Source organism: Pyrus communis, chromosome 10 (assembly GCF_963583255.1).
Source record: "Pyrus communis chromosome 10, drPyrComm1.1, whole genome shotgun sequence".
In the NCBI taxonomy this organism is placed as follows: Eukaryota; Viridiplantae; Streptophyta; class Magnoliopsida; order Rosales; family Rosaceae; genus Pyrus; species Pyrus communis.
In genome coordinates, this window is record NC_084812.1 from 20,031,614 (window position 1) to 20,059,608 (window position 27,995).

General features: G+C 39.4%; 2 protein-coding genes across 3 annotated transcripts; both read left to right on the forward strand.

The window, feature by feature from the left end:
• Positions 1-4,701: 4,701 nt before the first annotated feature.
• On the forward strand, positions 4,702-10,176 carry LOC137748481 (ent-kaurenoic acid oxidase 1-like). 2 transcript variants are annotated; one of them, XM_068488640.1, is made up of 9 exons: positions 4,702-5,063; positions 7,653-8,130; positions 8,224-8,490; positions 8,816-8,905; positions 8,991-9,069; positions 9,188-9,294; positions 9,388-9,509; positions 9,614-9,759; positions 9,841-10,176. In XM_068488640.1, the coding sequence occupies exons 1-8, from the start codon at positions 4,801-4,803 to the stop codon at positions 9,717-9,719; spliced, it is 1,512 nt and encodes a 503-aa protein (XP_068344741.1). In that variant the 5' UTR covers positions 4,702-4,800; the 3' UTR covers positions 9,720-9,759; positions 9,841-10,176. The 2 variants fall into 2 exon arrangements, with proteins under 2 accessions (XP_068344741.1, XP_068344740.1); XM_068488639.1 differs by having other exon boundaries at positions 9,884-10,176.
• A 13,921-nt stretch (positions 10,177-24,097) lies between these two features.
• LOC137748961 (DAR GTPase 2, mitochondrial) lies at positions 24,098-27,740 on the forward strand. The gene is made up of 8 exons (XM_068489147.1): positions 24,098-24,355; positions 25,064-25,168; positions 25,437-25,514; positions 26,203-26,350; positions 26,495-26,565; positions 26,691-26,787; positions 26,986-27,191; positions 27,430-27,740. Exons 1-8 carry the CDS (start codon positions 24,197-24,199, stop codon positions 27,685-27,687), a joined length of 1,122 nt encoding a protein of 373 aa, XP_068345248.1. The 5' UTR covers positions 24,098-24,196; the 3' UTR covers positions 27,688-27,740.
• Positions 27,741-27,995: the final 255 nt, after the last annotated feature.

The window sequence follows — 27,995 nt, forward strand, 5'->3', positions numbered from 1 at the left end:
AGAGTACTTTGCCTACATATCCCTAGAAGAGAATCAAACCATGTTTAGTTTGAATTACCTTTTTTTTTTTTTTTTACTTGATTTGGAGGTGATGGCGAAAGATCTATCTCAAGGTTATCGGCATTGGGTTTCTTGTGACTTTTCTCGTTGCTTTTCTATCTTTTGGAGTTTTTCACCCTTCATGGATGCAGTTTATGTAAAGGGTAGGTTTTTTTGCCGATCGTCAGTCTTATCATTAGTGTGTTTATCCAATCGATCCCTATCTTTGGTTTCAATTGAGCCTTATTTCCTTACTTTGTCTCTTACAAAATCCCAGCAATGCCCTTGATCTAGGAGCTCTTTGATGTGGTCCCTCAGCACTCGGCAACTTCTGGTGGCATGGCCATTTCTCTTGTAGTATTCGTTTGGATTCTTCTTTGCTAAGTGCTCTGATAGCGGCTTTAGGTGCTTAAGGAATGGTTTGTCCTTTATGTTATGAAGGATGTTATTGATTATGGTGTTCAAAGTTGTATACTGGTTTAGCGTCATGGAGAAGGAGGGGGTATGTCTTTGTCGGCCTTTCTTTTGTTAGTCTCCCTAGAATAATCTGATTCAACTATTGTTCTTTTGCTTTTTTCAACCTAGTCAGTCAGAGCATCTATAATATCAAAGAACTCTGCCAAAGTGGCGTAATCATGCTTTCCTTTGTTAAGTTTCTGAGAAAGAGGTGAATGGATGTACAACCCTTGTTTGAACGTCATAATGGCTAACTTGCCATCAGGTTTCTCCACTTCTGCCAGTTCTGCTTGGAAGCGCTTTAGGTAGGTTCTGAGGCTTTCATCCTTAAACTGAGGGACCATTCGGAACATAGCTTCGTGACACTTATGAATGTCTCGGTATACCGAATAAATTTTTGTGAGCATGTCATCGAAACTTTCAAAATAGTTGACGGACCTGGTTGGCAACTACGAATACCATTTCATTGTGGGTCACACGAGAGTAGATGGGAACATCTTGCACATCCATGCATCATCATTGTTGTCTAGTGCCATGACATTCCAGTAATGCCTGATGTGGTAGTTGGGGTCGAAATTGTCACGAAACGACTTGAACCTTGGCTGGGAAAACTTTTTCGATGAAGTTACATCCTCAATTGCCATTGAAAGCAGTGTCTTAACCTGGATTGTAAGCCTATTTGGAATAAAAGGTTGATCGCACCTAGCTAAGCTTATATGATTTTCTTTGTCCAGAAGTCGTTACTCTTGGCCCTAGAAGACTCAGACTTGTCGAATCTCTAATAACGGAGCTCTACCCTTAGCGTTCCCATGGCGTTTGAAGGGGGATTATATGGGTTTTGTGGTTACCCCTAAGAAATTGTTTTAGCAACTTTACCATTGTGTAGCGGATCTCTGCTCAGATTAATGATATTTGCCAACGTCGGAACAACAAAAGACATTATGGGGTTTCCTTTAAGGGTTATGGTGCTTATGTTTCTGTATCCAAAAACAAGGGTTTGGTTTCATGGGGTTGTTCTGCTTGAATTCTCCAAGTTCTTCATATGCCTCTCCATGTCTACAAAGTTTGAGTGACTTTCCGCTCGAGTAGAGGTTTAGTTCTTTTTAGCTTTTCGACAGAGGGGTTGATCTTGGTTAAAGTCTCCCAAATCTGGTCCATAGAGGGAGGTGATATGTTGGCGGGATTTTCGCCATTCCCATGTGTGGTGGCTCCCTGCAGGTCCTTACTTACCCCAAGGGTCGCAATGACTTATGGTGGCAGGTTGTTTATTCCAAGAATGACTGATGCGTCAGAATGTGGGTTATCCGCACTAGTGCGATTAATGCTAAATGTCAATTTGGCAAAATGATTTGGCCGAAAGGAATATGAGTTATACGCTCAATGAAAGAACCAATTGTGGAACCAGATTTGTGCACCCAGATTCGTGCACCGCCATGAGTGGTGGTTATGCACAAACTTTAGCAACCTGTAAAACAGTAAACAACCATGAGTAAGCCTAAAACAGGAAGGTATACTGGCCAAATGATCCCCAACGGTCAAGTAGTGAATGATTTTAAACTCAAGTAGTGAGCAAGAGAATCAAGTGTTTTAGATTGCACTACCAAAGATGAACCTCAGATGGTGTATTTATATCGTGGGAGAGAGACCTTTTTAGGATAGAATCCTCATTATAAGTCAGGAAAATCCTAAAGGATATCTAAAAGTAGATATTGCACCTTCTTAGGAATTGTGATTACTTGCGATGCACACCAATTCCTAGATTGTAGGAGTTTCAAGACTTATAAGATCTGATTGTGCCCACATTTTGGATCAGATCACGTGTCTTGCGAAACCACCATGGTCATCCAGTGGCGTCGCTAAAACTCTACCTATTGCCCTAGAACAAGGTGATGGTGGCACTACTGCTCCATCTGATATAGCTCGGCATGGAGCTAAAGAGTCCATGACCGAACTTCTAAGGTAATTGTATTGGAAGCAGCTTACTTCAACCCTGAAAAATTATGGTCCCACAATTAGAATTGTACCCATATTATATAGAGAGGTTTAACAAAACACTCCCGGTACTGTTCACTTTTAACGAAAAACCACATTTATACCTTTCCCTAGTACTGTTCACTATACATTTAAAAAGGGCTTTTCATTAAAAGAGAAGTTTTTTTAGATTATGAATTTGTATGATATGTGCATATTGTGATTTGATGCGGTAGACGCTCAAGTAAGTACCAGGTGAGTTATAGGTTGTTTATGTGAATTGATGATTATGTGAGATGTGTTAAGAGCTCATAAACCTGCACCCCGGTGTTAGTGCTCCCGCTCAGAGTTAGGGCACAGTCCTTCACGTGATGTTCATCTCCCGCACTATATGTTCACCTTGGATCCAAGTTAGGTGCACAGTCCTATCCTATAGACCACTATAGGTGGTTTCAACACGTAGGTGACCCGCGATCATTCGCACAGTCTTCACGTGATCGTAGCACCTGAGCATATTTATTTTACACCTAGTCCTGTCGTACAGACCACTTTAGATGGTTCTGACTCGTGTGCAAGTATAGTTGTTGAGATGTGGATTTGAACCGTACAGGTCATGTTAGGTGACTTCGGCTGACATATCATTCGCATTGATTTATATCACCTGGCGTACATATATTTGATGTTGAGATATTCGACATGGCATATTTGTGAATTTTGGCTATTCTGAGCATGGTTGTGGTATAGTTATGTATTCCATTTTTTGGGAAATTATATAGGTTTTACGGCGAAAGGTTAGAACTTTTGAGAAATGAAATGATTTTGAAAAGCTTTGTTTTTGCCCACTCACACTTTCTGTTTTGCGCCCCTTCGGGTTCTAGTTAGGAGTGCTTTTTGGTGGCTTGCAAGGAATCCACGGTAGCTCTGACATATTATCACCATTGTAGGATTACCTTTGGTGTTGTATAATTAGTATTCGTCTTGCTGAACTGCACTTAGACTACTTATGCTCTAGTTGTGAATTCACACTTATTTCGTCTCGCACCTTAACTTATTTAGTGCTCTAGTTAGTTTGGTTTTTATTTATTCGCATTTCTTGTATTATTATTGCTTCCGCACTGTGCACATAGCTACGTCACCCTCACGTGACGGCCAGCACGCCTTGATTTTGGTTGGGGTGCGTCAGAAATGTAGATAATTGAGTTGAGTTGGTTTTTTTTATTTTTTTTATAAGTGAGGGTAGTGTACAAACTAATTTCTGAGTGTAACGAGATAATTAGAGTTAAATAAACTAGTATGTAAGTATAGAGAGTAAGTCGTGTGTACACAAACAAAACATGGATATAAATAAAATTTCTCTTACCATATTTGGTTGTGGATTTGGATGGGATTCCAAGTAAGTCATTTCACGCTTATCCTTATTAATTTTGTATTAGGTCTATATTATCCTTAGTATCTAGTCACTTCAAATTCATAATAAACATAGTAATTATTTTTACATGGTATAGTTAATATTTATGTAAATTGTATTTATTAATTTTTTAACTATGGATATACATTGTATTTCTTTTTTAATAATCTGTAGACATTGCATTTAGCCTGCGAATTTTTCTTCTTTAATTTCCCAGAAGGATCTTATTTAGTCCAAATTTAAACATTATTTCACATGGATTTTAGATAATAAACAGGCCAAAATAATAATATACACGAATGACGAATGGTGCAGGTCAAAGAATCAAAGACAATTTTATAGCAAGACAAAACAAAAAATATAGGTAAAGCCTTAAAGGGCCGGCACCTATACGTGTCTCTGTCACCATGTAAATACCACAATTTCGTTTTTTTCTTTTTTTCTTTTTTTTTTTTTCAGTTCACATATAATTTCTCTCCTCTCTTTTTTCTACTTTTTTTTTATACAAATTTTTTTAATTTTCACTGGGAAATTTTTTTTCTACGTTTTACTTTATCTGGGAAATTTTTTTCTACTTTTTTTTATACCGCTTTGGGAATTTAGTTAATTCAGAATCTTCTTCGTAATTATCGCATGTATTATAATAATGTAATTTGAAATTATAATTAATATAAAATTCCCACCTAAATAGAATTTAATATAACCTTATATGTATTGTAATATTTCCCCACACATTAATACAAGGAGCTATATTTCTAGCCATGCCTAAATTGTATATAAAGGAGCAAACATAGAGACACGGAAACAGAGAGACTGAGGGATATCACTCAAACTTTGAGCTTCTTCTCCCCTCCTCTCTCTGTTTATATTAATTCCCTGTTTCTTAAGTGAGTGAATGGTGAGTCATCACAAAGCATAAGAAAATCATGGTGCTGGGTTTGGTAGTGGGTGTGGGAACGGGACTGGCTTCCATTTGGATGTTACTTCTGTCGAGCTTTGTTGGACTTGTGGCCTTCTGGTGGCTTATCAAGAATGCAAATCGGTTGCTGTATGAAACCCAGCTGGGTGAAAGGCGGTACTCCCTCCCACCTGGTGACTTGGGCTTGCCCTTGATTGGCAACATGTGGTCCTTCCTCAGAGCTTTCAAGTCTAACAATCCTGAGTCCTTTCTCGACAAGTTTGTTTCCAGGTCAATTTCCACCTCTCTTTCTCTATCTATTTGTCTGTTTTGCTAAAGTTATACTGTTCTTCTTATGTTGTTTGATATTCAATAAAAAAATATAACTTCCAGTACGAATTTACAGTATCTGCTACATTCTCGATATATACTGCATTCTCTATGCGGTATTGTAAATTGATGTTGAATTTACCAATATGGCCCAACAAGGGAAAGTTTGTGCTGTACGTCTGTCTTACCATACGTAACCTTAGTGAAGTAGAGAATAAACAATGTTACCAAAAAAGTTTTTTTTTTTGAACAAACGATATTATCTACATTAAGAAGAGAGAGTGAGCTTAACTTCACAATGAGTTAGTAATAATGTGATTCAAATTCTCTTTTAATAAGAATCGAATCCAAGACCTCTCACTTCCAAATAAAGATAAATATATCATTAAATCGTAATACTAAATGGTACAAAAAAAACATTTTATAGTAAGCCATTTTTTTCACTTTTACTGTCACATTTGTAACCGAAGGTTTTTTCTTGTAATTTGCTTTTGTAACTGATTTTTCTGTGCATATTTGACACTTGTAGAGGACAGTCTATACAAGATGTGGGTCACTGCGCACCACACTTCATGCAAATACTCCCAAATTTTCACCGTTCCTTATTTTGTATGTTTTCTGCACAAAAGCCCTTGTTTTTTTTTTTTTTTTTTTTAATAAAAAACCCTTGGTTTTGGCAGTCAATCCCCAACCGTTACTCGTGATCTTCAGCAGTGCCCCACATGCTTATTCAACCCCACAATGTGCATGCTTAGGAAGGCTCAATGCCTTCTGCTACAATAATTTCTTATGTCGTGTAAATTATTCTCTTAACAAATATATTTCACACATTCTCTTAGTTTTTACAGTACTTGTAAATTGTTCACATAGGATTTTAAACTAAAACTATCGAAAAAGTAAGTTGAATTTGTGTCAAGCACATATGTTAACATGACGGGTTTTTATTTGACCCTTGATAAGACGGGCTTATCTCCTCCTTCTATGTCCCACACACTAATTGTACATGTGGGAGTCATAGACAGACAACGTGTGGCGCATGTTAAACCAAATTGTCCATGTGGGATGCTAAAACTATAAAATATCCCAAATCATGTTTACAAAAAATTTGAGTTTAACAATAAACATTAAAAGAAAAGATGTTTTATGTTTTATATGTGTAGCATCTCTTTCCTCGACAAAATTGTATCATAATTCATTTTGTGGTTTTACCAGAGGCAGGTTTTAATGAGGTTATTCTTTTACGCGTCTAATTGATACTTGTCTAATGAAGATTCAATTCACCTTAAATAAAGAAAAATAAAATAAAATGGTTTTAGAGTTTAGTTTTCGATGGGTTTTACAAGTGATCACCCATCCAGGATTGGAAGAAGTGCTATATGAGGACTTCGAGATCAAATCTAATATGTTTCTTTCCATTCCTCGCGAGCCACTTATTTCTCCGAAACAAGAGATGTGAGAATGTATTCATTTTTGTAATGCGATGATTTGGTAAAGTTGTTGATATTTTGAGTTAGTAGCCTACTTTAATTTCAATATGCTTCCCCCTTGTCATCAACTACTTGGCATTTTCTGACCAAATAAACTATTTGGCATTTAAGTGCAAAAGTGAGATATAATGGAGACTCATTCGGAATGACGATGTGGGACTCCATTTCCAAAAATTAAGAATAAGTTCCCACCTTGTTGAGTTGATTGACTAACTGCTTTTTCTCCAAGTTATTCTCTTTAGAAATTGCTTTTAATATTCTTCGTTCTTTTTTCCCTTTTCTAAAATAAAAAACTAACAGAATTAAAAAGTTTAGAATTAAATAATATATATGGATGCTAGAAAACGGAAAGGGATCCCTTCCGCCTAATCCACTAAATCAGGAAATCCGTGTTATTGAAATTTGTTCTAACGGCTATAAACAGAGACCCATTTTAAAAATTATAATAACTTCAGTTGTTGGATCAAATTTCAATGACACAGATTCCTTAATTTGGTGGATTAGTAGGAAGGGATTCGGAGAGGATCCCTTTCCCTAGAAAACTACCCTGAAATAACAAGTTGACATTGTGGCCGGCACTATAGTCTGTGAGATTTAGAAGCAGCAAATATTTTTGGTCCAAACTTGCATGCTTTTGTAGGGTCACCATGTAGCAATTGATGAGCTTGAGGTTTCATCATAAAACTAATTGGTTATATAGGGAGTAGCCCAAGATCATATAAGCACATAACAAGCCTTGTCCCTCACCGATGTGGGACAACTCTCAACAACAATGTGTCACACTCATTTTTTATTAGTGTCGGATGCAGTGCACCTAATGCACCCAATACAAATTGGTAAATGGATGAAAGAACATTATTCACATTGTACCATAATGTTGAACAATGTGAATGGAAGAGTTTCTTAATTTTTGACACATAAGCCCTTCTTTGGTTGACTAATTTCATTTGAATTATTGACAGTTAATTATCGGCTTAGTTTCAATCGTTTTGTGTGTGCAATATGTTTCTCCGATTTGACTAACTTCAGTGTAACTTTGTTGCCTTGTCAATGAACAATGCAGATTTGGGAAAACTGGAATCTACAAGGCCTTCATGTTCGGGTTCCCAAGTATCATTGTTACAACGCCTGAAACAAGTAAAAGAGTTTTGACTGATGACGATGCATTCAAACCCGGGTGGCCTGTTTCTACTGTGGAGCTAATTGGAAAGAAATCATTCATTGGTATATCTTACGAAGAACACAAACGTCTAAGGAGACTAACAGCAGCTCCAGTCAATGGTCATGAAGCATTGTCTGTGTACATGAAGTACATTGAAGAGATTGTCATAACGTCCTTGGAAAAATGGTCCAAACTGGGACAAATAGAGTTCTTAACTCAACTCAGAAAGCTTACCTTCAAGATTATTATGTACATCTTTCTTAGCTCAGAGAGCGAGCCAGTCATGGAGGCTTTGGAGAGGGAATATACAGTACTTAACTACGGAGTTAGAGCCATGGCAATCAATCTTCCGGGCTTTGCTTACCATAAAGCACTTAAGGTGAGGAACTGATAAGTTGGGTTTTTGTGTTTCATAACTTGGACAGTGGTGTTTGTAATTTTTTAGCATTTAACCGAGTTATTTCCATTTTAGGCTCGGAAAAATCTTGTTGCTATATTTCAATCAATTGTCGATGAGCGAAGAGCTCAAAGAAAGTCCGGAAACTACTATGTAAATAAGAAAGATATGATGGACGCTCTGCTGGATGTTGAGGATGACGATGGAAGAAAACTTAACGATGAGGACATTATAGATGTACTGTTAATGTACTTGAATGCAGGCCATGAATCTTCCGGCCATACCATAATGTGGGCTACCGTTTTCCTACAAGCAAACCCAGAAGCTTTCCAGAGAGCTAAGGTATTTGAATTAACATATTTTTCGGTAGTTCATCTTGAATGTAGTTTTTTCTTTGTCTCATTTTTCTTTTGAATATTAGGGGACTGATTTACCTGTGCAGGCGCGTTGTCACAATTCACCATAGCCACAAATTTTAGCTTTCATTTTGCATTCGTAATCAATCCACTTAGATTAGCCCGCATGTGTCAAATTAATAGATATTTATGTTGTTAAGATTGTTCAATGAAGAGATGTTATCGTTTCCTTGATATCTTTTGACGAATTCTGGTTTGATAACTCTTGAATACTTCAAATGGATTTGGTAATCATGTTTGGACGAATTTAGGCTGAGCAAGAGGAGATTCTCAAGAGGAGGCCACCAACGCAGAAGGGCTTGACACTCAAGGAATATCGAGAAATGGACTATCTTTGCCAGGTACCAAAATATGGCTTCATTTTCAATATTTTTTTTTATTCAGCTGTTGCCAAGTGGTTCCAGCTAACTGTTTTAAACTCCATAGGTGATTGATGAAACTCTTCGCGTGATAACATTCTCACTCACCGTCTTTCGAGAGGCAAAGAAGGATGTCAAAATAAACGGTAGGTTAAGATTTTTTTTCATATGTATTTTTACTCTGCATACATATCTTCACTCGTTTCTCATTTTTCTTCAAATAACTGCTAGACCTCAGAAATTTACTTAATATTTGGCTTTCAGGTTATAGCATTCCCAAGGGCTGGAAAGTATTGGTTTGGTTCAGGAGCATTCACTATGATTCTGAATTATATCCAAACCCAATGGAATTCAGCCCTTCCAGATGGGATGTAAGTTTTTAAGCACTATAATTTACTAATAATTATGACAAACAATAATTTGTACTTACATCTGACTTGGTTTATTGCTTTCTGCCGGCCCAGAATTTCACACCGAAAGCATTTAGTTTTCTTCCCTTTGGAGCTGGAAGCCATCTGTGCCCTGGAAATGATCTTGCTAAGCTGGAAATAGCTATTTTCCTTCACCATTTCCTCCTTAATTATAAGTGAGTACTCTTAACCAATTGCCTCTCCATGACTAAAATTGGAAAATCGGTTGTTATATTTTTAATCATCTTCTAATGTTTCGGTGATTTGACCAATGCTGCAGGATGGAACGCACTAATCCGGGATGCCCCTTGATGTACTTGCCTCATACTAGGCCTAAAGACAATTGCGTGGCAAAAATCAAGAAATGTGGATCTGCAGGGGCATGAGAGCATTGAGAGAACAAGAGAACTAAGTACACAGATTAAGGTATATATTTCATACGTAGGTTATAAAAAAAACAGCGTTTTTTACGGCCTAATATATTTGACCTAGGTCATATGATTTTAGTTGGCAAGTTTTGAACTTGGATCCTCTGTCCATCTGTTACCAGACCAGGAGCTATGCCAGCAACTAATCCTTACTAAGAAGTGTGGCTTCCGGGGAGTTTTCGTGCAGCAGCTAGCTAGTTTTAGTAGTTAATTTAGAGTTTATTTATGTTTCAGTGGGAAAGAGAGCCTAGCATACAAACTAAGCTATAAGAGCTGGTACTTGTACATCTGCACGCTTGTTGAATGTGTAACCTTGTTGTCCTCGCTTAATAAAACTGCTGGACATTGTACCAAGCACTTTTGTACCTTTTTTTTTGATAAATTTGGACAACGGATTTCTAAGTAGCAAGGAATTTACGATAAGTTAACTAGAATTGCACTGCTCATGAGCACTATAAAGTCACCAAACAAACACAAATGATATTCTTACTATCTACTTGTACCATAATTTGTATTATTTCTCTAATAGAGATGAGACCCACGTGCGTTGGCAGGCCCCTATCTCTTTAGAGAGATTTGCAAACGGCACATTTCAAGTAATCCCAGACTTTACTCAGCCCTTTATGAAAGTGATGCTTCAGGTTTTGGTATTGGAGTTGTATTACAGAAAAATGGAAGGCCTATTGCCTTTACCAACAAGTCTTTGAGTGTTAGAAATTAATCTCTATCTACTTATGAAAGAGAATGAGGGCTATCATTCATTCAATTAAGAAATGGCAATCATATTTAGTGGAAAGGCATTTTATTATCTAAACAAATCATCATGGTTTGAAGTTTTTCTTGCAAAATAGAGCCAATACTCCTTTTCAATAGAAGTGGGTCTCTAAATTTCTTGGTTTCGACTAGCTATGTGATACAGTACAAACAAGGGTGTGATAATCAAGTGGCTGATGCCTTCTCTAGAATCCCTAGGGATGCACAAATGGTTCCACCAGATTCTCAACCTTCTCACATGGAATTCCTAGCTATTTCTTATCCATATCTCAGTTGGATGGATGATTTGAGAAGACATAGTGAACAAGATTCTTGGATTTTGGCAAAAATACAAGAAGTGCAAAACATCACAGATTCATCTACACTCAAATCTTTTGAAATACTAGGTTGACAATGGGTTCCTAAAGTACAAGTACATAATTGTACTAAGTCCCACTAGCTCTTGGAGACAAACTGTATTTGAAGAACATCATAATAGTCCTTCTGCTGGAGACAAACTTTGGCTCCAGCTGGATTAATTCACCCTCTGCCAATTCCTTCTAGAATGTGGTCTGATATCTCAATGGACTTCTAGAATGTAGAGGTAGAACAATTATTTGGGTTGTAATTGATAGGCTTTCTAAATATGGGCATTTTGTATTATTTTCACACCGATTCACTTTTGCATCAGTTACCAATCTCTTTGTTGAATATATTTTTAAGCTTCATGGGATGCCAATCTTTATATTCAATGATACAGATCCTGCGTTTATGAGTGCTTTCTGGAGAGAATTTTTTGCACTACCATCCTCAAACTGATGATCAAATAAAAGTAGTTAATAAGTGTGTGCAGACATACTTAAGGTGTTTTTGTAGTTTTCAACCTAAGATATGGTCTATGTGGCTACCCTAGGTAGAATGGAGCTATAACACAACTTATCATTCTGCTACAAAACTATCTCCATATAAAGTGGCTTATGGTCAACCTCATCCATCTCTTCTTGTCTATTAAGCTGGTACTACTAAGTTGGAAATGGTTAATAGAAGTTTGTTAGAGAGACAAACTGTTGTCACTGCTTAAAACTAATTTGGAAGTTGCTCATGTGAGATTGGTACCTTATCAATAGATGTCATTGGCTTCTCACCCTTCCATAAGTAGCAACCAAAATTTTATGGTCCCTTGTGAAATATTGGCTAAGATCGGTCCAATTGCTTACAAATTAAAGCTTCCAGCAACATCCAAGTTACACCCGGTTTTTCATGTTTCTTGTATAAAGAAACATTTGGGTGCTGCAATTCAACCTATACTGTTCATTCACAAGTGATTACAAATGCTGATATTTTACAAGATGTACCATTGGCAATTTTTGATAGAAGGATGATTAAAAAGGGCAATACTGTAGTCACTGAAGTGTTAGTTCACTGCCAGAATCATACTCCAGAAGAAGCTACTTGTGAAAGCTTCTCAGATTTGAAGATCCGATTCCCTAAAGTGGTTTAGTTGTAATGTTCTTCAGTTGTTCAACTTGAGTTTTACACTATTTTTAAGTCTTGTTTTACAAGACTCATTTGAAGGGGGAAGTTGGTTATTTGGTTTTAATTAGAGATAAGATTGTTACTAGGTTTCTTAGTGGCTAAGATAGCTAGCTGCAATATAAGGAAAGTTGTAAGAGAAAGCAGTTGTTGTAAAAGTTGAATATTGTAATAAATACATATTGTTACTGTTACATTGAGTAAGAAGTGAAGTTGGGGTTCTATCATGGTTTGGTACATACGATTGGATTGGAAGTTGAGGATGCAAGTGAATGGTTTTTCATTTGGAGGGAATCAAAAGATGATTAGCTATGAAGGAATTTCATCCCTTCTAATCCTACCATTTTAAGGGGGATTGGAATGGATAATCTTTCTTCATGAGTAATCCATCTTTTATTCTTTTAAGTGGTCATAATTTTATATTCTCCCTTCACCATACTTTTAATTCACCATGTATCAAGGTAGCCCTTAATGTAGTTGAATCATTACATTCTATGTTTTTAGGCATTTGAGTGTTTAGTTGAATTATTTTGAGTTTTTAGCCCTTTTACTAAAGATTAATATATTTGGGTGGATAACTTACTAAATAAGTGTGACAATCGAACAGTTGGTCCTATTCAAGTATGATCACCTCTATTAAAAAAAATGTAAGGTTAAACTGAGTTTACTACTTTAAAATTTTTTATTTTCCAATATTTAGTACATGAAATTTTTTTTAATCCTAATATGATACTGTAAACACGAAAAATTCCTGAAACAAGAAACAAGAATACGTGCACAAAATATATTTTTTGTGTTTAATGATTTTTGGGTTACAATCTCTTTGTAATTTGATCCTCTGATTCTATCTTCGTAGGGTGTAGGTTTGTGGATGAGCTATTGATCCAAAGGGCCGTTGGGGCTTGATCTAAGGATGAACGGATGATGAACACTTTCTTCAAGGGGCCGTCGGGGCTTGATCTTGAATAATGGTTGGGTGGATTTCTTCAAGGGCTTTTGGGCTTGATCTTGAATGAACGGATGATGAACGATGAACACTTTCTTCAAGGGCCGTCGGGGCTTGATCTTGAATAATGGTGGAAGTTCTTCGAGGGCCGTTGGGGCTTGACCTTTGAAGGAGGATTTGACGAAGAACGAAGAGTGTTTTCTTGATCCTTCGGGATTTGCTTGAGAGCTTTAGAGTTTCGAGGCTTCAAGGTTTTGGTGTGATGTAAATTCCTTTCTTTCTTTCTTTCTTCCTTTCTTTCTTTCTCCTTCCTCCAAAATGAATGCCTTGGCTTCCTATTTATAGAATTCCAAAACTTGATTTTTGGATTTAAATAATCAGATGAAATAAATCATTTCTGCCAGGTAATGACACGTGTCCTATTTGATGACTTTTCCAATTTATTTCAATTTTTCGTTGAGTCACACACTACATGTAAAATTTATGTGACACGTAAGCGTTGAAATTTTAATTATTGGTTAACATTCATTTCACCGAAATTTCGATGTCTACAAATGCCCCCACTTCAAGGCGCGTCGTTGACATGTGCTTGTCACGTGTATGAGATGCGTTTTGAAGTTCCTTAATGTAGATGTCGATCCAAGGGCCGTCGGGGCTTGATCTTGAATTAGGCTGGAAATTTCTTCAAGGGTCATCGAGGCTTGATCTTGAGTTCGACTGGAAGATTTTCTGGTTTCCTCCAATCGTTGATTTTCCACAGGCTTAACCTTGAACTGGGCTGGAGATTTCTTCAAGGGCCATCGAGGCTTGATCTTGAGTTCGACTGGAAGATTTTCTGGTTTCCTCCAATCGTTGATTTTCCTTTGTGCTACTCTTGAACTGGGCAGCAGGATTCTTTTGGTCTCCCCCCGAAGGTCTACGAGCGGTTTCAGGATATGGCAGGCAAGTACAAGGTGGAGGTGCTGACCTGTTTCTTTGTTCAATCTTTCCAATTCGTATTGAAGAGGGTTGGAAAGATTGAAGTTTCCTTGTCCCTTCTCTGGCAGTGTATCAACCGTTGAAGATGACTACTCGAGAGCAATACTAGGTAAGCAATCAGGAATAGATTCCAGGTAGTCGGTTTCAGATCGGAAGACTGACTCCAAGTGCCGCTGACTGCTCTCTTTCACTTTGCCATGCGAGTAATAACAAGGACTAAAGAAAAGACAGGGAAAAAGCATGATATGAGATACCTTTGCTTTCGAAGAAGCAGCGAATGAATCAGCACATATATTTGTTGTGCTTGTCTCCACATGCTTCGATGTATCATTTTCGCTTGCCTTACTTGCTCCCCTTTGCAGAAGTGGTATTTCCTTATGCAGGTTTAGCATCTTCTCTTGTAGTATTTGTCCTCCGATGCAGGAGTTGAATGCAACCTTTGCATCTAAATGGTGCTTCACTCCTTGGTGGCAACTGGTTTGAGTGGAGGTTCCGACATATTGCTTCCTCTGTCCTTGTCTTGGCAGGTGAGAACAAGGGCAAAGGAAAAGATAGGGAAAAAGCATGATATGAGATACCTATGCTTTCGCCCTTGATGATATGAGATACCTTTGCTTTTGAAGAAGCGGTGAATGAATCAGCCCATGCTTCAATCTATCGTTTCCTCCTGGGTTATCTGTACTCCAGGCATCTGGTGTCTTCAAAGGTTGAATAGGTTTTCTCAAGGGAAGAAGAAGAATTGAGTATTTCGAGAGGCTTTGCTGGGAGTGCGCCCTCAGAGGTGAGGAAGAGTTGGGCATTTTCTTCAGGTCTGCCTTGCCATAAGAGATGAAGGTCGACATGTATAGGGATTTCTCAATAGCAAGTGGTGGTACCGTTCTTTTACCCTTGTCGACAAACGTCTCTTCGATATCTGAACGACGCCTCTTCGATTTCTGAACGACGCCTCTTCGATTTCTGAACGAGCGCCACTTTTGACAAAGTTGCACGCGTTTTCTGAAAAGCAGAGAAAGCGTCGCCGAACTTTGCGCTTGTCGGCTAAAGACGTGTAGTTGCGATGATGGCCTCCACGTGTTCTCGACTTTGTCAGATATCTTTTGACAAAGTTGAACGCGTTTTCTGAAAAGCCGCGAACGCGTCGCCAAACTTCACGCAGGAAAATCCGGATTTTTGAATCGGTGGTCGTGTCGCCTTGGCTTTTTATAGCGGTATTGATCACCCCAACATTCACCCTCTGAAGATTGCCCATTCTTGAAAAATTGTCTCCGACCCTTTGAAATTTTTTTTTTTTTTTTTTTATCCCTTCTCTTTGAACACCTTTGAAAAATGACTAACTCATCGAACCTTTGCTTAGATTTGAGTCTCAGCAGCGATCCGGTTGTGCCCCGTCAAGGTAATGTATGGCGCCCTTCTTTTTTATCTTCTAACGGTCCTCTTACAGGTGAAGACTCTGTGATAAAGGACGCAACAACAGCTACGATAGTAGCTAGGAACCTCCTCACTCCTGAAGATAGTCGGCTGCTTTCAGGACGGTCCGATGAGTTGGCCGTTCAAGAGTCCCTCGCTCTCAGTGTTCAGTGCGCAGGCTCTGTGTCCAACATGGGCCAACGCCTACTTGCTCGCTCCCGCCAAGTTGAATCCTTGATGGCGGAGGTGGAAAGTCTTAAGCAAGAGATCAAACTGCTTAAGTACGAGAATAGAAGTTTGCATGTGCTTGCAAATAACTATTCGTCGGGCATGAAGAGGAAGCTTGATGAGCTGCAAGAATCCAATGGTCGAATGCAAAGTGACCGTCACAGGCTTGCGACTTTCTTCCAGAGGCACCTTTTTCCTGGGTCATCTAGCGTTCCACCCAGTATTGAGGCCTGGAATGCTCTAGCTTCAATGCCTCCCGCTCCGATGCCTTCTGCTCCGATGCCTTCCGTTTCTAGAGTTTTGCCAAGTAATGGGGCTTCACGTGAACATCCTTTGTGAAAGCTCCATCTTTTTTTTTTTTTTTTTTTTTTTTTTTTTTTTTTTTGTACACACTTGTAATTTCTTGGAGATTAATGGACATGCTTTATTTTATTCAGTGTATTGTGCTAAATACAGATAAAACATATACATCACCGTCCATCATCATTCCTTTTTATTTTTTTTTATTATTTATTATTATTATTATTATTATTATTTTTTTTTTTTTTTTTTTTTTTTTTTTACTTTTCTTTGCTTTCGGTGGCACTGATCCACCAAGATAGATCCCTTTTTTTTTTTTTTTTTTTTTTTTTTATTATATTTTTTTTTCTTTGCTTTCGGTGGTGCTGATCCACCAAGATAGATCCCCTTTTTTTTTATTATATTTTTTTTTTCTTTGCTTTCGGTGGTGCTGATCCACCAAGATAGATCCCTTTTTTTTTTTTTTATTATATTTTTTTTTTCTTTGCTTTCGGTGGTGCTGATCCACCAAGATAGATCCTTTTTTTTTTTTAATAATATTTTTTTATATATATATTCCCCACATGGTGCAGGGAGGAAATTGCAGAGGAGCTTGGAGTAGTCAGTGGATGCTGTTGCTGCGGCTATGGAGTTTGGAGAGCTGAAGCAACGGAGTTCGGAGAAAGTCTTGGGGTGTAAGTTGACAAACTTTGGTTTTGTCAATTCATTCAAAGGCAGCAGCAGAGGCAAGCAGATGGATGAGGTCTTTGGGTGTGAGTTGACAAACTTTGTTTTTGTTAATCACATTCACAGGCAGCAGCCATGGCGGAGGTGCAGAAGCAGCCAGGGCTTGAAGTAGTGCAAAGCGTCGAGCTTGACGATCGGCTAGTCGTTTGACAGCGGCCACTGAGCACAGCCACTACACACCCATTGCACTGCCTGCCGTTGTGGACGAAGCGGACTTATTCTCTTCACCCGTGGATACACCTGTTAAGCTTTGCAGAGACTGATCAAGCTCTCAACATGCCATGACTGCTTCCATTGTGTCAACTCGAACATGTTGCCGCAATTGTTTTTTTTTTTTTTAAAAATGAAGCAAATCAAGGTCTTTCTCATCCATGACTCCAACATCCTCATCGGCTCCCGAGTACTTGTCTACCACGCTCTATGACTACACAAGCTGCTCGTTGATCCTCGGCAACTGATAGACCGACGTCGCGATCCTTAAGCACGACACGTATGCTGACACAAAATGCTTGTACAGACGATGTTCCGCGATGTCGGCTTTGAACACATCAAACCTGTAATCGTTCTCTTCCTTGCTCACGCACAACTTGCCGTATTTGTGTTTGAAGGGTGAGAAGTGTTGCTCAGCTCCGATCAGAACAACCCTGTACGAACCAAAGCCAGAAATCACAAAAAAAGTTTTTGCAGCCTCAGCACAGGCCATGAGTGTGTGGACGAGTTAGACGCCGATTTCTTGTGAGTCGACCAGAACCAGAAGTCGAGTCAGATCGGATACAGTGCCGGAGACTGCAATCCCGCCAGAATCATACCCAATTGAGGTCCTTAATCACTTTCTTGCACTCTCGGTCTCTGACAACGAATGTGCTGACAGGGACGCCGCCTTGCCAGGGATAGCCCTGAGATCGTATTCAGAATCATCGCTGAAAACTCGACTCCGCTGGGAATTGGAGAAGCTCATCGAGGTTATCGACGAGGACTGAGCCGGAACGAGAAGAGGGTCGTCGATTGAGGGCATATCGTCGCCTGTGTTGAGCTCAGAGAGCATGCTCTGGACCCAATAGCTGAGCAAATCGCATGGAACTGGCCCAGCTTGAGTAGTCTCAGCCTGGGGCACTTGGACCCGAGCACTTCCAGCGCCAACCCACTGTCTCTCACGTTGTTACACACACCCAGCTCCAACTCTTCCAGCAGCGGAAGCCCCGAGAAGAAGTCGACTAACGCCGCCGTGATGGATTTGATCTCGTTGGCCTTGAAACCTTCGGTAAACGACGTCGTCAAGAGATTGAGCTTGGTGAGAGATCAAGCCACGCCGGGATGGATTTCGATGGTGTGGGTCCTCACGATGAGGGTTTTGCGAAAGCGGGCGAGGACGCTGGCCATGTACATCTCCTTATCGTCAGTGAAACCGCCATTGGATTCAGGGTCGGAGAGTAGCGGAAAAATCAGGGGCAGATTCGCACTGGCCGCGCCACTTGGTCGGGATCTCGGGCATTCCGATGGGAGATGGCGAATTTTCCGATCGAATTGTCCCTCCAGAAGCTTAAAGACGAGGGCTTTCCAAGCACCTCCTTCAGATTCCAAGGGGACTTGAAGGCTTTATCGACGATCTCCTGATCGGAGGCGACGGAGTTCCAGACTCGGCAGATGCAGCTGGAGCGAGTGAGGTCAGGAATCGGGAGCTTCTCGAAGATGAGGCGGTGGTAGAGTCGGAGTATTCGCCGAGGCCATCAGCATCAGCCGGAGGTCGCCCGAGAAGCTCTTCAGGATTCTCGACTTGCACGATGCTCTGATGGGCTTGATGCCAGATATCGAATCGGTAGCTGCTAGTGTTCGACGAATCGCCGTGCTGGAGAAGCTTGTCGATGTCAACAGCAGAGACGAAGAAGATGGAGTTGTTGAAGTAGAGGATCAGCGAGCAGGGATTTGGAACTTGGTGTGCAACATGTGGGCCTAGCTATTGGGTCGTGTTCCTTAGCTGGGGCTTGTGTGCGGATGGGCCTCATGCGAGGGACACACACATAACACATAGACACATTTTTATTTTATTTTATTTTATTTTATCTTTTTTTTTTTTTTTTTTTAACGAAGTAATATTTTTTTTCCTTGTAATAAAATTGACTTTTATTTGTAAGTCTTTAATAAAAACCCTTATTTATTTATTATTATATATATATATATATTTTTTTTTTTAATGTAATGAAATTGACTTTCAATAGTCAAACATTTAATAAAACCCCCTTTTTATTTTTTTTTTATTTTGATGTGACTGTACTTGAAGTTTTGAAGTTTCAAGTTGCCTACGTACTCTTCCAAAGAAGAGATCAAGTCATAACGTAGTTCAAATGAGTGATGATTTTGCCGTACACAGTTTATGCTTTTGAGGGCCAGGAGCGTTTGTTGCCACCTTTTAGGCTCGTGCGAACGAGGAGCTTTTGTTGCCGTTTGCAGTTTCAGCTCATGCAGACAAGGAGCTTTTGGTGCCGTTTGCAGTTTCAGCTCATGCAGGCAAGGAGCGTTTGTTGTCACCTTTTAGGCTCGTGTGAACAAGGAGCTTTTGATTATCGCCTTTTAGGCTCGTGCGAACGAGGAGCTTTGGTTGTCGCCTTTTAGGCTCGTTCGTGCGAACGAGGAGCTTTGGTTGTCGCCTTTTAGGCTCGTGCGAACGAGGAGCTTTTGAAATTTGTCAAACGATCTTAGAGAGGCATTCCTTGCAATCTTCATAGCAAGGAGTCTTGACTGAGTAATTGAAGAAGTCTTTGGGGAAGAAATCGCGCATCGTGATGGCAACGGACGATCTTTGTGTCAAAACTTCATCATCCTCAACACTTTCATGTAGCTTTGAAGGTTGACGGTAGCTGCTTTGCCCCCTTTCCGATTGGTGAACTTGTGGAGGAGACCTATGTTTCTTGTGCATTTTCTTTAGAGTGACATAAGTCCATCCTTCAACTTCACTTGACTTGACTGACATGGTTTTGGAGCATGCCCCCAGCGGTTGAGGTGAAGATTTTGAGTTCAAAGAGCCAGAAGTGATGGAGGTATAGTTTGATTTCACCACATCATTAAGATCTAGCTCGATGATCCCTTTCTGAGCCAACTTCATGATGAGATCTTTTAGCACAAAGCACTTTTCCGTCGGATGACTAATGAAGCGGTGGAATTTGCAGTACCTTGGACTGTCAATACGGTTCATCTCTTCCGGCCGTCTGCACTCAGGTAGGTCGATCACCTTTTTGTCAAGCAAGTCATCTAACATGGCAACCACGTCAGAGTCGGGGAATGGATAAGTCTTCTCCTCAAGCTCCTTCAAAGTGCGTCTACGTATCTCTTGATCACGAAAAGCTTCGGTTTGAATCGCTTTGCCTCGTGTATGGGTTTTGACTGGAGTTGTGTTGAGCGTCATTGCTTCCTTGGTGGGTTTCCACGCAGCCTTATCTACCTTTGGCCCCAAAACTTTGTCATTCTTGTAGTCGGCGATCTGTTCTTTCTTCCCATGACGGGTGATGCTTAACTCCATATCATGGGCGCGGGTGGCTAACTCTTCAAATGTTCGTGGTTTGATGCCTTGAAGGATGTAGTGTAGTCCCCACTGCATGCCTTGAACGCACATCTCAATGGCAGAGGTTTCAGAAAGCCGATCTTTGCAATCCAGACTTAAAGAACGTCATCTATTTATGTAGTCGATGACAGGTTCATCTTTCCACTGTTTCGTACTGGTCAGCTCTAGCATGCTTACAGTACGACGAGTGCTGTAGAAACGGTTGAGGAATTCCCTTTCTAGCTGGTCCCAACTGTTGATAGACTCAGGTTCGAGGTCAGTGTACCAGTCAAAAGCGTTATTTTTCAGCGAACGAACGAACTGTTTGACAAGGTAGTCCCCCTCTGTCCCAGCATTGTTGCAAGTTTCAACGAAATGGGCGACATGTTGCTTCGGGTTGCCTTTTCCATCGAACTGCATGAATTTTGGGGGCTGATAACCCCTTGGCATCTTCAAAGCATCAATTTTCTTGGAGTAAGGTTTTGAGTACAGTACGGAGTCATGCGAGCTTCCTTCGTACTGTGTCTTGATAGTGTTTGCGATCATCTCCTGTAGCTGCTGGATAGAGAGAGATCCCATGAATGTTGTTGCTTGGTCTAGCTTCGGCTTCTCTTCAACTTTCTCCGCTGGTGGCTCCTCTTCTTCGTCGCCTTCTTTCTTTAATAGGCCAATATTTGGGTCGACTTTTACGTCGGGCAGCGCATCTAGTTGGTTGACAAGTGCGGCAATCTGCAAGTCCTTCTCTTCCACAGTCCGTGTGAGCTTTGCGATTGCTTCATTCATCTGAGCTAGCTGTTCTTCAACAGAGGTGACGCCGATGGTCATGACTTGTGCAGCCAATAGACATGACTTTCCTTCAGACATCCATAGTGCTGATGAAGAACCCCATTGGCCATTTTGGGGTGTCATCTTGTGTGCCTCAATAGCATGCTTTGGTGCCCCCAGCAAGGTCAGGTGGATGACCGACTCGCTCCTTTGATGCTGCTCTTGCTTGCTTAGCAGTACCAACTTTGCAGCGGCATGTTGAGTAGTGGTTGTGGTACCAATGGATGCTCCATTTGTGGCGGAAGTGCTTATGCTTCTTCCCTTGGTGGTTGCAAGAACGGCTTGTCCCTTGCTTGATGCCATTGATTTTGGAGGTGTGCTTTGGTTGTTGTCAACTCCGTAACCATGCTCCTTCAACTTCTTTTGAGTTTTGGTGAGGTCGCTATCTTTGTCGTTGACGGTGTTTGAAACCTTCTTTCCAAGATTTGAAGAGGAAGCAAAGTCATGCCTAGCCTTTGACATGAGTTCGTAGGCATTTGGGTTGAAGCCTTCTTCGGTCCTCTTAGTTGGAAGAGAGCTTGGTTTCACCATGACACCATGTTGCGCCTCCAGACGGTTGATGAGTCCGGCGGTTTGCAAGTTTTTCTCCTCTGCAATCTTTATCAGCCTTGCAATTGTTTCCTTCATCTGAACCAGCTGTTTTTCAATGGAGGTAGTGCCGATAGTCATGACTTGTTCTTTGTTTGAAGCCATGGACTGTGCTTGAATATCTTGAACGGAGACAGAGATGAGAGGTAGAGAAAGTCCCACTGGGCGTGCCAAGTTTGTAAACACGAAAAATTCCTGAAACAAGAAACAAGAATACGTGCACAAAATATATTTTTTGTGTTTAATGATTTTTGGGTTACAATCTCTTTGTAATTTGATCCTCTGATTCTATCTTCGTAGGGTGTAGGTTTGTGGATGAGCTATTGATCCAAAGGACCGTTGGGGCTTGATCTAAGGATGAACGGATGATGAACACTTTCTTCAAGGGGCCGTCGGGGCTTGATCTTGAATAATGGTTGGGTGGATTTCTTCAAGGGCTTTTGGGCTTGATCTTGAATGAACGGATGATGAACGATGAACACTTTCTTCAAGGGCCGTCGGGGCTTGATCTTGAATAATGGTGGAAGTTCTTCGAGGGCCGTTGGGGCTTGACCTTTGAAGGAGGATTTGACGAAGAACGAAGAGTGTTTTCTTGATCCTTCGGGATTTGCTTGAGAGCTTTAGAGTTTCGAGGCTTCAAGGTTTTGGTGTGATGTAAATTCCTTTCTTTCTTTCTTTCTTCCTTTCTTTCTTTCTCCTTCCTCCAAAATGAATGTCTTGGCTTCCTATTTATAGAATTCCAAAACTTGATTTTTGGATTTAAATAATCAGATGAAATAAATCATTTCTGCCAGGTAATGACACGTGTCCTATTTGATGACTTTTCCAATTTATTTTAATTTTTCGTTGAGTCACACGCTACATGTAAAATTTATGTGACACGTAAGCGTTGAAATTTTAATTATTGGTTAACATTCATTTCACCGAAATTTCGATGTCTACAGATACCTTCAAGTCATAATTCTGAAACACTTTCATACATTCGTTAAGTTTTTCGTCAAAACTTTCGTTAACTGATGACATGACGTCTACGTGAATAATAAATGCTCATCACGTGTTAATATAGACCCCAGTAGATATTAAAAATGAAAAGTAAAAAATAAAAAACCTAAACCTAAAACCCACAAAGATCACGCCCAAAATCCAATCCATTCCTGACCCTAACCCTAAAAAGAATCAATCTTTGATGCTCATGGTTTGGTCAGTGTGATTTCTCATCTAGGGTGCTGCGGATTCGAACCAAGTTTCATCAGTCACCATAAAAAATAAAGAACCCAGCTTTGTTTGCTCTCCGAAACCCCAAGCGATTCAATCCCACCGACGATGGACATGAAAGTGTCAGAGGAGCTAGAATTCTGAGGGAAAGGTAACGTCCGTTGAGGAACCGTGCACGGCGAGTTCGAAATCAGCGACGAAACTCTCGATTTGGCGTTGTAGGTAGATTTGTTGTTGGCTTGTCTGAATTCAAACATAATCGAATCGGTGGCGGTCGAGATCAGGAAGGTAACAGAGTTGTTGAGATCGGGCCACCTCAGCCGCATCCACGATCAGGCCTGAGTGAACCCCGTAGTGAGGGAAGCAAGAAGCTACGACAGAAAGGAATCGAACAAGGAGGAGGGTTTTCAATTTTTGAATTTGATGGAGTTGAATTTCGTGGGTTTCCAATTTTTGATGGTTTGGGATGTGGGTTTTTATTTTTTTATTTTATAGTTTTGTGATGGAGAGAAGAGGGTGGATGTGCAGGAGTTGAAGAGGGAGGGGGAAGCACTGGGTGCGGAGGAGGGAGGATGAAGAGGGTGGATGTGCAGGAGTCGAAGAGGGAGGGGGAGCACTGACCCAGTGGGTGCGGAGGAAGAGAGATGACCCAAATTGATTTTTTTTTTTTTTTCCTTAATCTATGTGGGCTCATATTGACACGTGGCTTCAATCATTGTTCACGTGGACGGCGTCTGCAGAAGTTCTGACGGAAAACTTAACTGATGTATGAAAGTGTTCCAGAATTATGATTTTAAGTACCAAACTGGGATGAAGATAACTTTATATACCAAATATTGAAAACCAAGAAATTTCAGAGTAGTAAATTGAGATTAACAAAAAAAATGTGTATATATAATAATTTGAAATGAAGCAAATAGCATAACATGACATGCTTCATTGTTTTTTTTTAGCAAACGATATTATTTACATTAAGAAGATTGGGAGTAGGCTAAGCCTCATAATAAGTTGATAATAATGGGGTTCAACTTTTCCTTTAGTAAGAATCGAACATAAAACCTCTTACTTATAAGTGAAAAGAAATACTATTAAAGCTTAGTACTAAGTGGCAACACCTTCATTTAATCTCATGAATATTAATATAGAGAATTATTATTAGCATTTCAAAAATTTTATTTTACATTCTAAATATTTTATAATTAAAAAGAAAAGTACATTTGTGTAGGGTAGACTAAAATTTGAAAAGTGAACAGTTCTCTTAATATATCATGAAAATTAAGTTAACATATCCGAAAGATTTTTACTACGCAAGAGCGAGGGTCGAAACGAACATATAAGGGTCGGTGTCCGTTGCCTACATCTAAAACTCGAAAAATAACGGTATTTGAAACTCGAAGCGGAATGGCAACGGCTACTTTAGCAAGGCAAATAGGCAGAGCTATTACAAACAGCACAAGCGCGGGAAACGGATGGTTCAACCCTCACATGGCTGCTGCTTCCCGCGCCATTGCCGAACGGATCCCATTGGTCGATCTCGTTCTCGAAGTCAGAGACGCAAGGGTAATACAATGATAACTCAAAGTATTTGTCACGCACGCACTGCAACTGTTTGATGAAATGCCTGACTCACATGCTGTAGCCTTTTTTTCTTTCTTAGGATTTCTATGTTTAAGCTCTGGATTTGTGACTTTTAGCCCTTTACTTGTAGAAAACTAGTGCAACCTGTGTATCTGGCTTTCAAGTTTGCTTAATTTGTTTGGTTGACAAAGTGCTTCTCTTACCCCAGAATTTTATACAGTTTTCTCGTGTGAAGTTGTCTTTATTTCTACACTACCAGTTTTAGCTTATTGTATAAATTATTCTTATGTGGAGCAATAATTTTTTGTCAAAGCTTTCATTCACTACTCGGGTTTTGGTTAATCTGGAGTGGAGGAACCATATGGTTTGCTTACTTTTGAAACAAATCTTTCGTAATGGAATTTTCCATTTTAAAGTAATTTTTTAGCTTTGAGGTTGGCTCTTTACTCTTTACTTCTTTAGGGAGCAAAAACAAAGAAAAAGCAAAATTGGGTTGAAATATTCTGCAGAAGAAATAAAGAGTTTGTTTGAAATCTTAAATGGGAATATTACATGAGTGGTTTCAGAAATGTTAATTCAGCAGGGATAGCATCATTTCACATACTTCCTCTTTTCATCTTTTCTGTTTTATGATAAGAGTTGCACTAAATATGATCTGAACCACTAATTATTCAATAATACTACTTTTAGATTCCATTGTCGTCGGAGTTTGACCAACTAAGGAACCATACACCACTCTCAAAGAGAATAATACTGTTCAACAAGATGGACCTAGCGAACCGTTCTCAACTGAAGGTGAGCATTTCTTCAGCTGGTTTATTTCTAGTCATGTTAGATTTATAGGACAAATTACTGAATGAGCATGAAATATTGTAAATTAGGTCAATTTTCTGTGAACTGAATTTCTTTAATGGTGAAAGAGCTGGTCAATTGACATTTAACTGAGGCTGATGCTTCTTTCCTTTTGCTTTTACTACGGTGTTGAGAGATTGTGTATACATGTTCCTAAAAACCATTTTCATTTCTATTTTTCTATTAATTTCGTATTTTGATTAATTTGTAGGACTGGATGAAGTACTTTAAACAAAATAATCGTGTTTCATATGGAGTCAATGCCCATAATAACGAGAGCATTCAGCAGGTAAAATGTAATTACCATGTCTGTTTGTAATAACTTTTGTTAAATGCATTTTTCGTTGGAGGAAAAAAAAACACACATTGAAAGATAGAAAACAATCACACTTTTCATTTTCTATATCGCTACTTGTTACCATCTATCTGTTTATCTGGACCAACTTTGGGATGACCACACTGTGCTGGAACTGGAGGGGGAGAAGTGAGGTTTTTTTTTTTTTTGCCCCTTCTATTTTTTGGCAGAGAAAATGACTTTTTAACTGAAACTTTGACTAAAACACAGGACATAAGTGTCTATTTCTGAAACCTGAAAGGCTGTGGTGGAATAGGTGTGGTGTAATCAGTGCAGATATCACAGAAGGTAATGAAATATACCCCACTCTATAATCAAAATGTAGTAGGAAAGTCAATTGTGTGATCTCGGTTAGATGGGACACCAAAACAGTCTAAAACATTTGGGGCACGCAAAATTAAGTTCAGCCTTTTCTTGTTCCGTTCTACTTCACTGGAATTCACATGTGCTTGGTGATCATTGGCATGTGAACTCTTACCTACTATTAAAACGAAACATTTATAGGTTTTTCCAAGAATGTGGATATACACAGCAGAACGATATGCTTTTTTGGTTCTTAATTTTTTGTCCCTAGATTACTTTTTCAGTTTGCTGGATATTGAGGACGGTTTACTTCTTACAGTTGTTGAACTTTTTGCAAGCTCAAGTAAGAAAATTGAAGAAAGCTGATCACTGTCATACCACAACAATATTGCTAGTTGGAATTCCTAATGTTGGAAAGTCAGCCCTTGCCAACTCTTTGCATCGGATTGGGAGGATTAGTGCAGCAGGTACCGCTTTAAATCGTAATCATTCAATTTTCTTTTCTGGGAGTGTTTAGCTGGAAATAATCTCAAAAAATTCATTTTCGTGTATTACGTATCAGTAGAAGTTGAATAAATTCTATATTTTATTGGACATTGGTTGTCTTGTAGAGAAGGGAAAGTTGAAGTGTGCTACAGTGAGTCCACATCCTGGTGAGACAAAAAATATAAGCAGCTTGAAGGTTTGTCGACTGTCTTTTAATTTTTAACACTGTATTTTGTATATTAATAACCATAAAATAGTGTGTGAGTGCATCACTCTTATTTTAACATATAGCTGCTTACGGCATTCAGTATTTCATTTCAGATTGCAAGCCACCCCAATATTTACGTGTTGGACACCCCAGGCGTTTTGCCTCCGCATATTTCGGATGATGATGTCTGCACCAAGCTAGCCTTGACAGGTATGAGCATCACGGATAGTTTATTTTAGCTTCACTTAGTCCAAAAAGGTTTCTGTTTCTGGTGTAATACCATCTCTCGTATGAAGAGGACAAATCGAGTTACTCGCCCATACACTGTTACTGCAGAATGACTGGTATGAGTGAAAATTATGACATGTTAAAGATGCTCTGTTCATCTGTTTGCATTTCCAACTGCAGGAACGATTCAGGATTCTTTTGCTGGGGAAAAAGAACTGGCTCAGTATTTTCTGGCTATCTTGAACAGGAGTGACGAATACAAGAAATGGGCAAAGTTCTCCAACAGCGAGAATGAGGGATCACTTGCAAATAAGTACATAGAATCCTCAACTAGCTCTGAAATCGGCAAGAAACGGAAAAATCAATACCCCACAGATCACACGCAGGTTTGAGAGCTTTTGTTGTCATAATCTTGAATTCCAAAAGTCCTCCCAGTTGGTTTGTGGTATTATTTTTAATGAACAACAATTATAACAATAACAATGCACATATCAGTGACAACAAATTGAGATTGATAAATATATTTGGAATAAAAATTGGTTAAAAAACATTGATATTATTGAATTTGTGGTTCCATCATTAATTTTCTGGACAGTATGTGTGACATTCAAGTTTTTCATGCAGGATTTCATAGTGCATGAGGTTCGTAAGACACTCTTTGAGATGATATCATCTTTCGACGGTGATGTGGAAGACGAAAGGCTTATTAAGGAAGAAATCAAGACTATGGGAGGAGCTTTTCACGTTCCTTTGGAATCCGAAGAAGATGCTGAAAATAAAGTCGCAGCTAAGTTACTGAATCTTTTTCGTACCGGGAGGCTCGGACATTATATTTTAGATTGTATACCAAGAAAACTCCAGTCCTGCGCAATTTCTGTGTAAATATTTATTTTCATGGTAAAATAGGATGGTGCGTACATAATCATTAAGATGAAGTAATTGACAAGTTTATCAAAGCTTTGTTTTTTTTTAATTTCAATTGAGAATGATTAGATGAGAATAACCCCGGCCGGTCCCATCCCCACCATTACTAAGCCAAAACCTGCAATGCCCAAACGATCAACGAAACCAATAATAAGGACAAAATGAAATGTCACGAGCATGGATAGAGGCAGCAAAGTCAGGAACCATAGACCATTGGTGATGAGCAATAACTATTTACCCCAAATGAATTAAAGAATTTACAACCT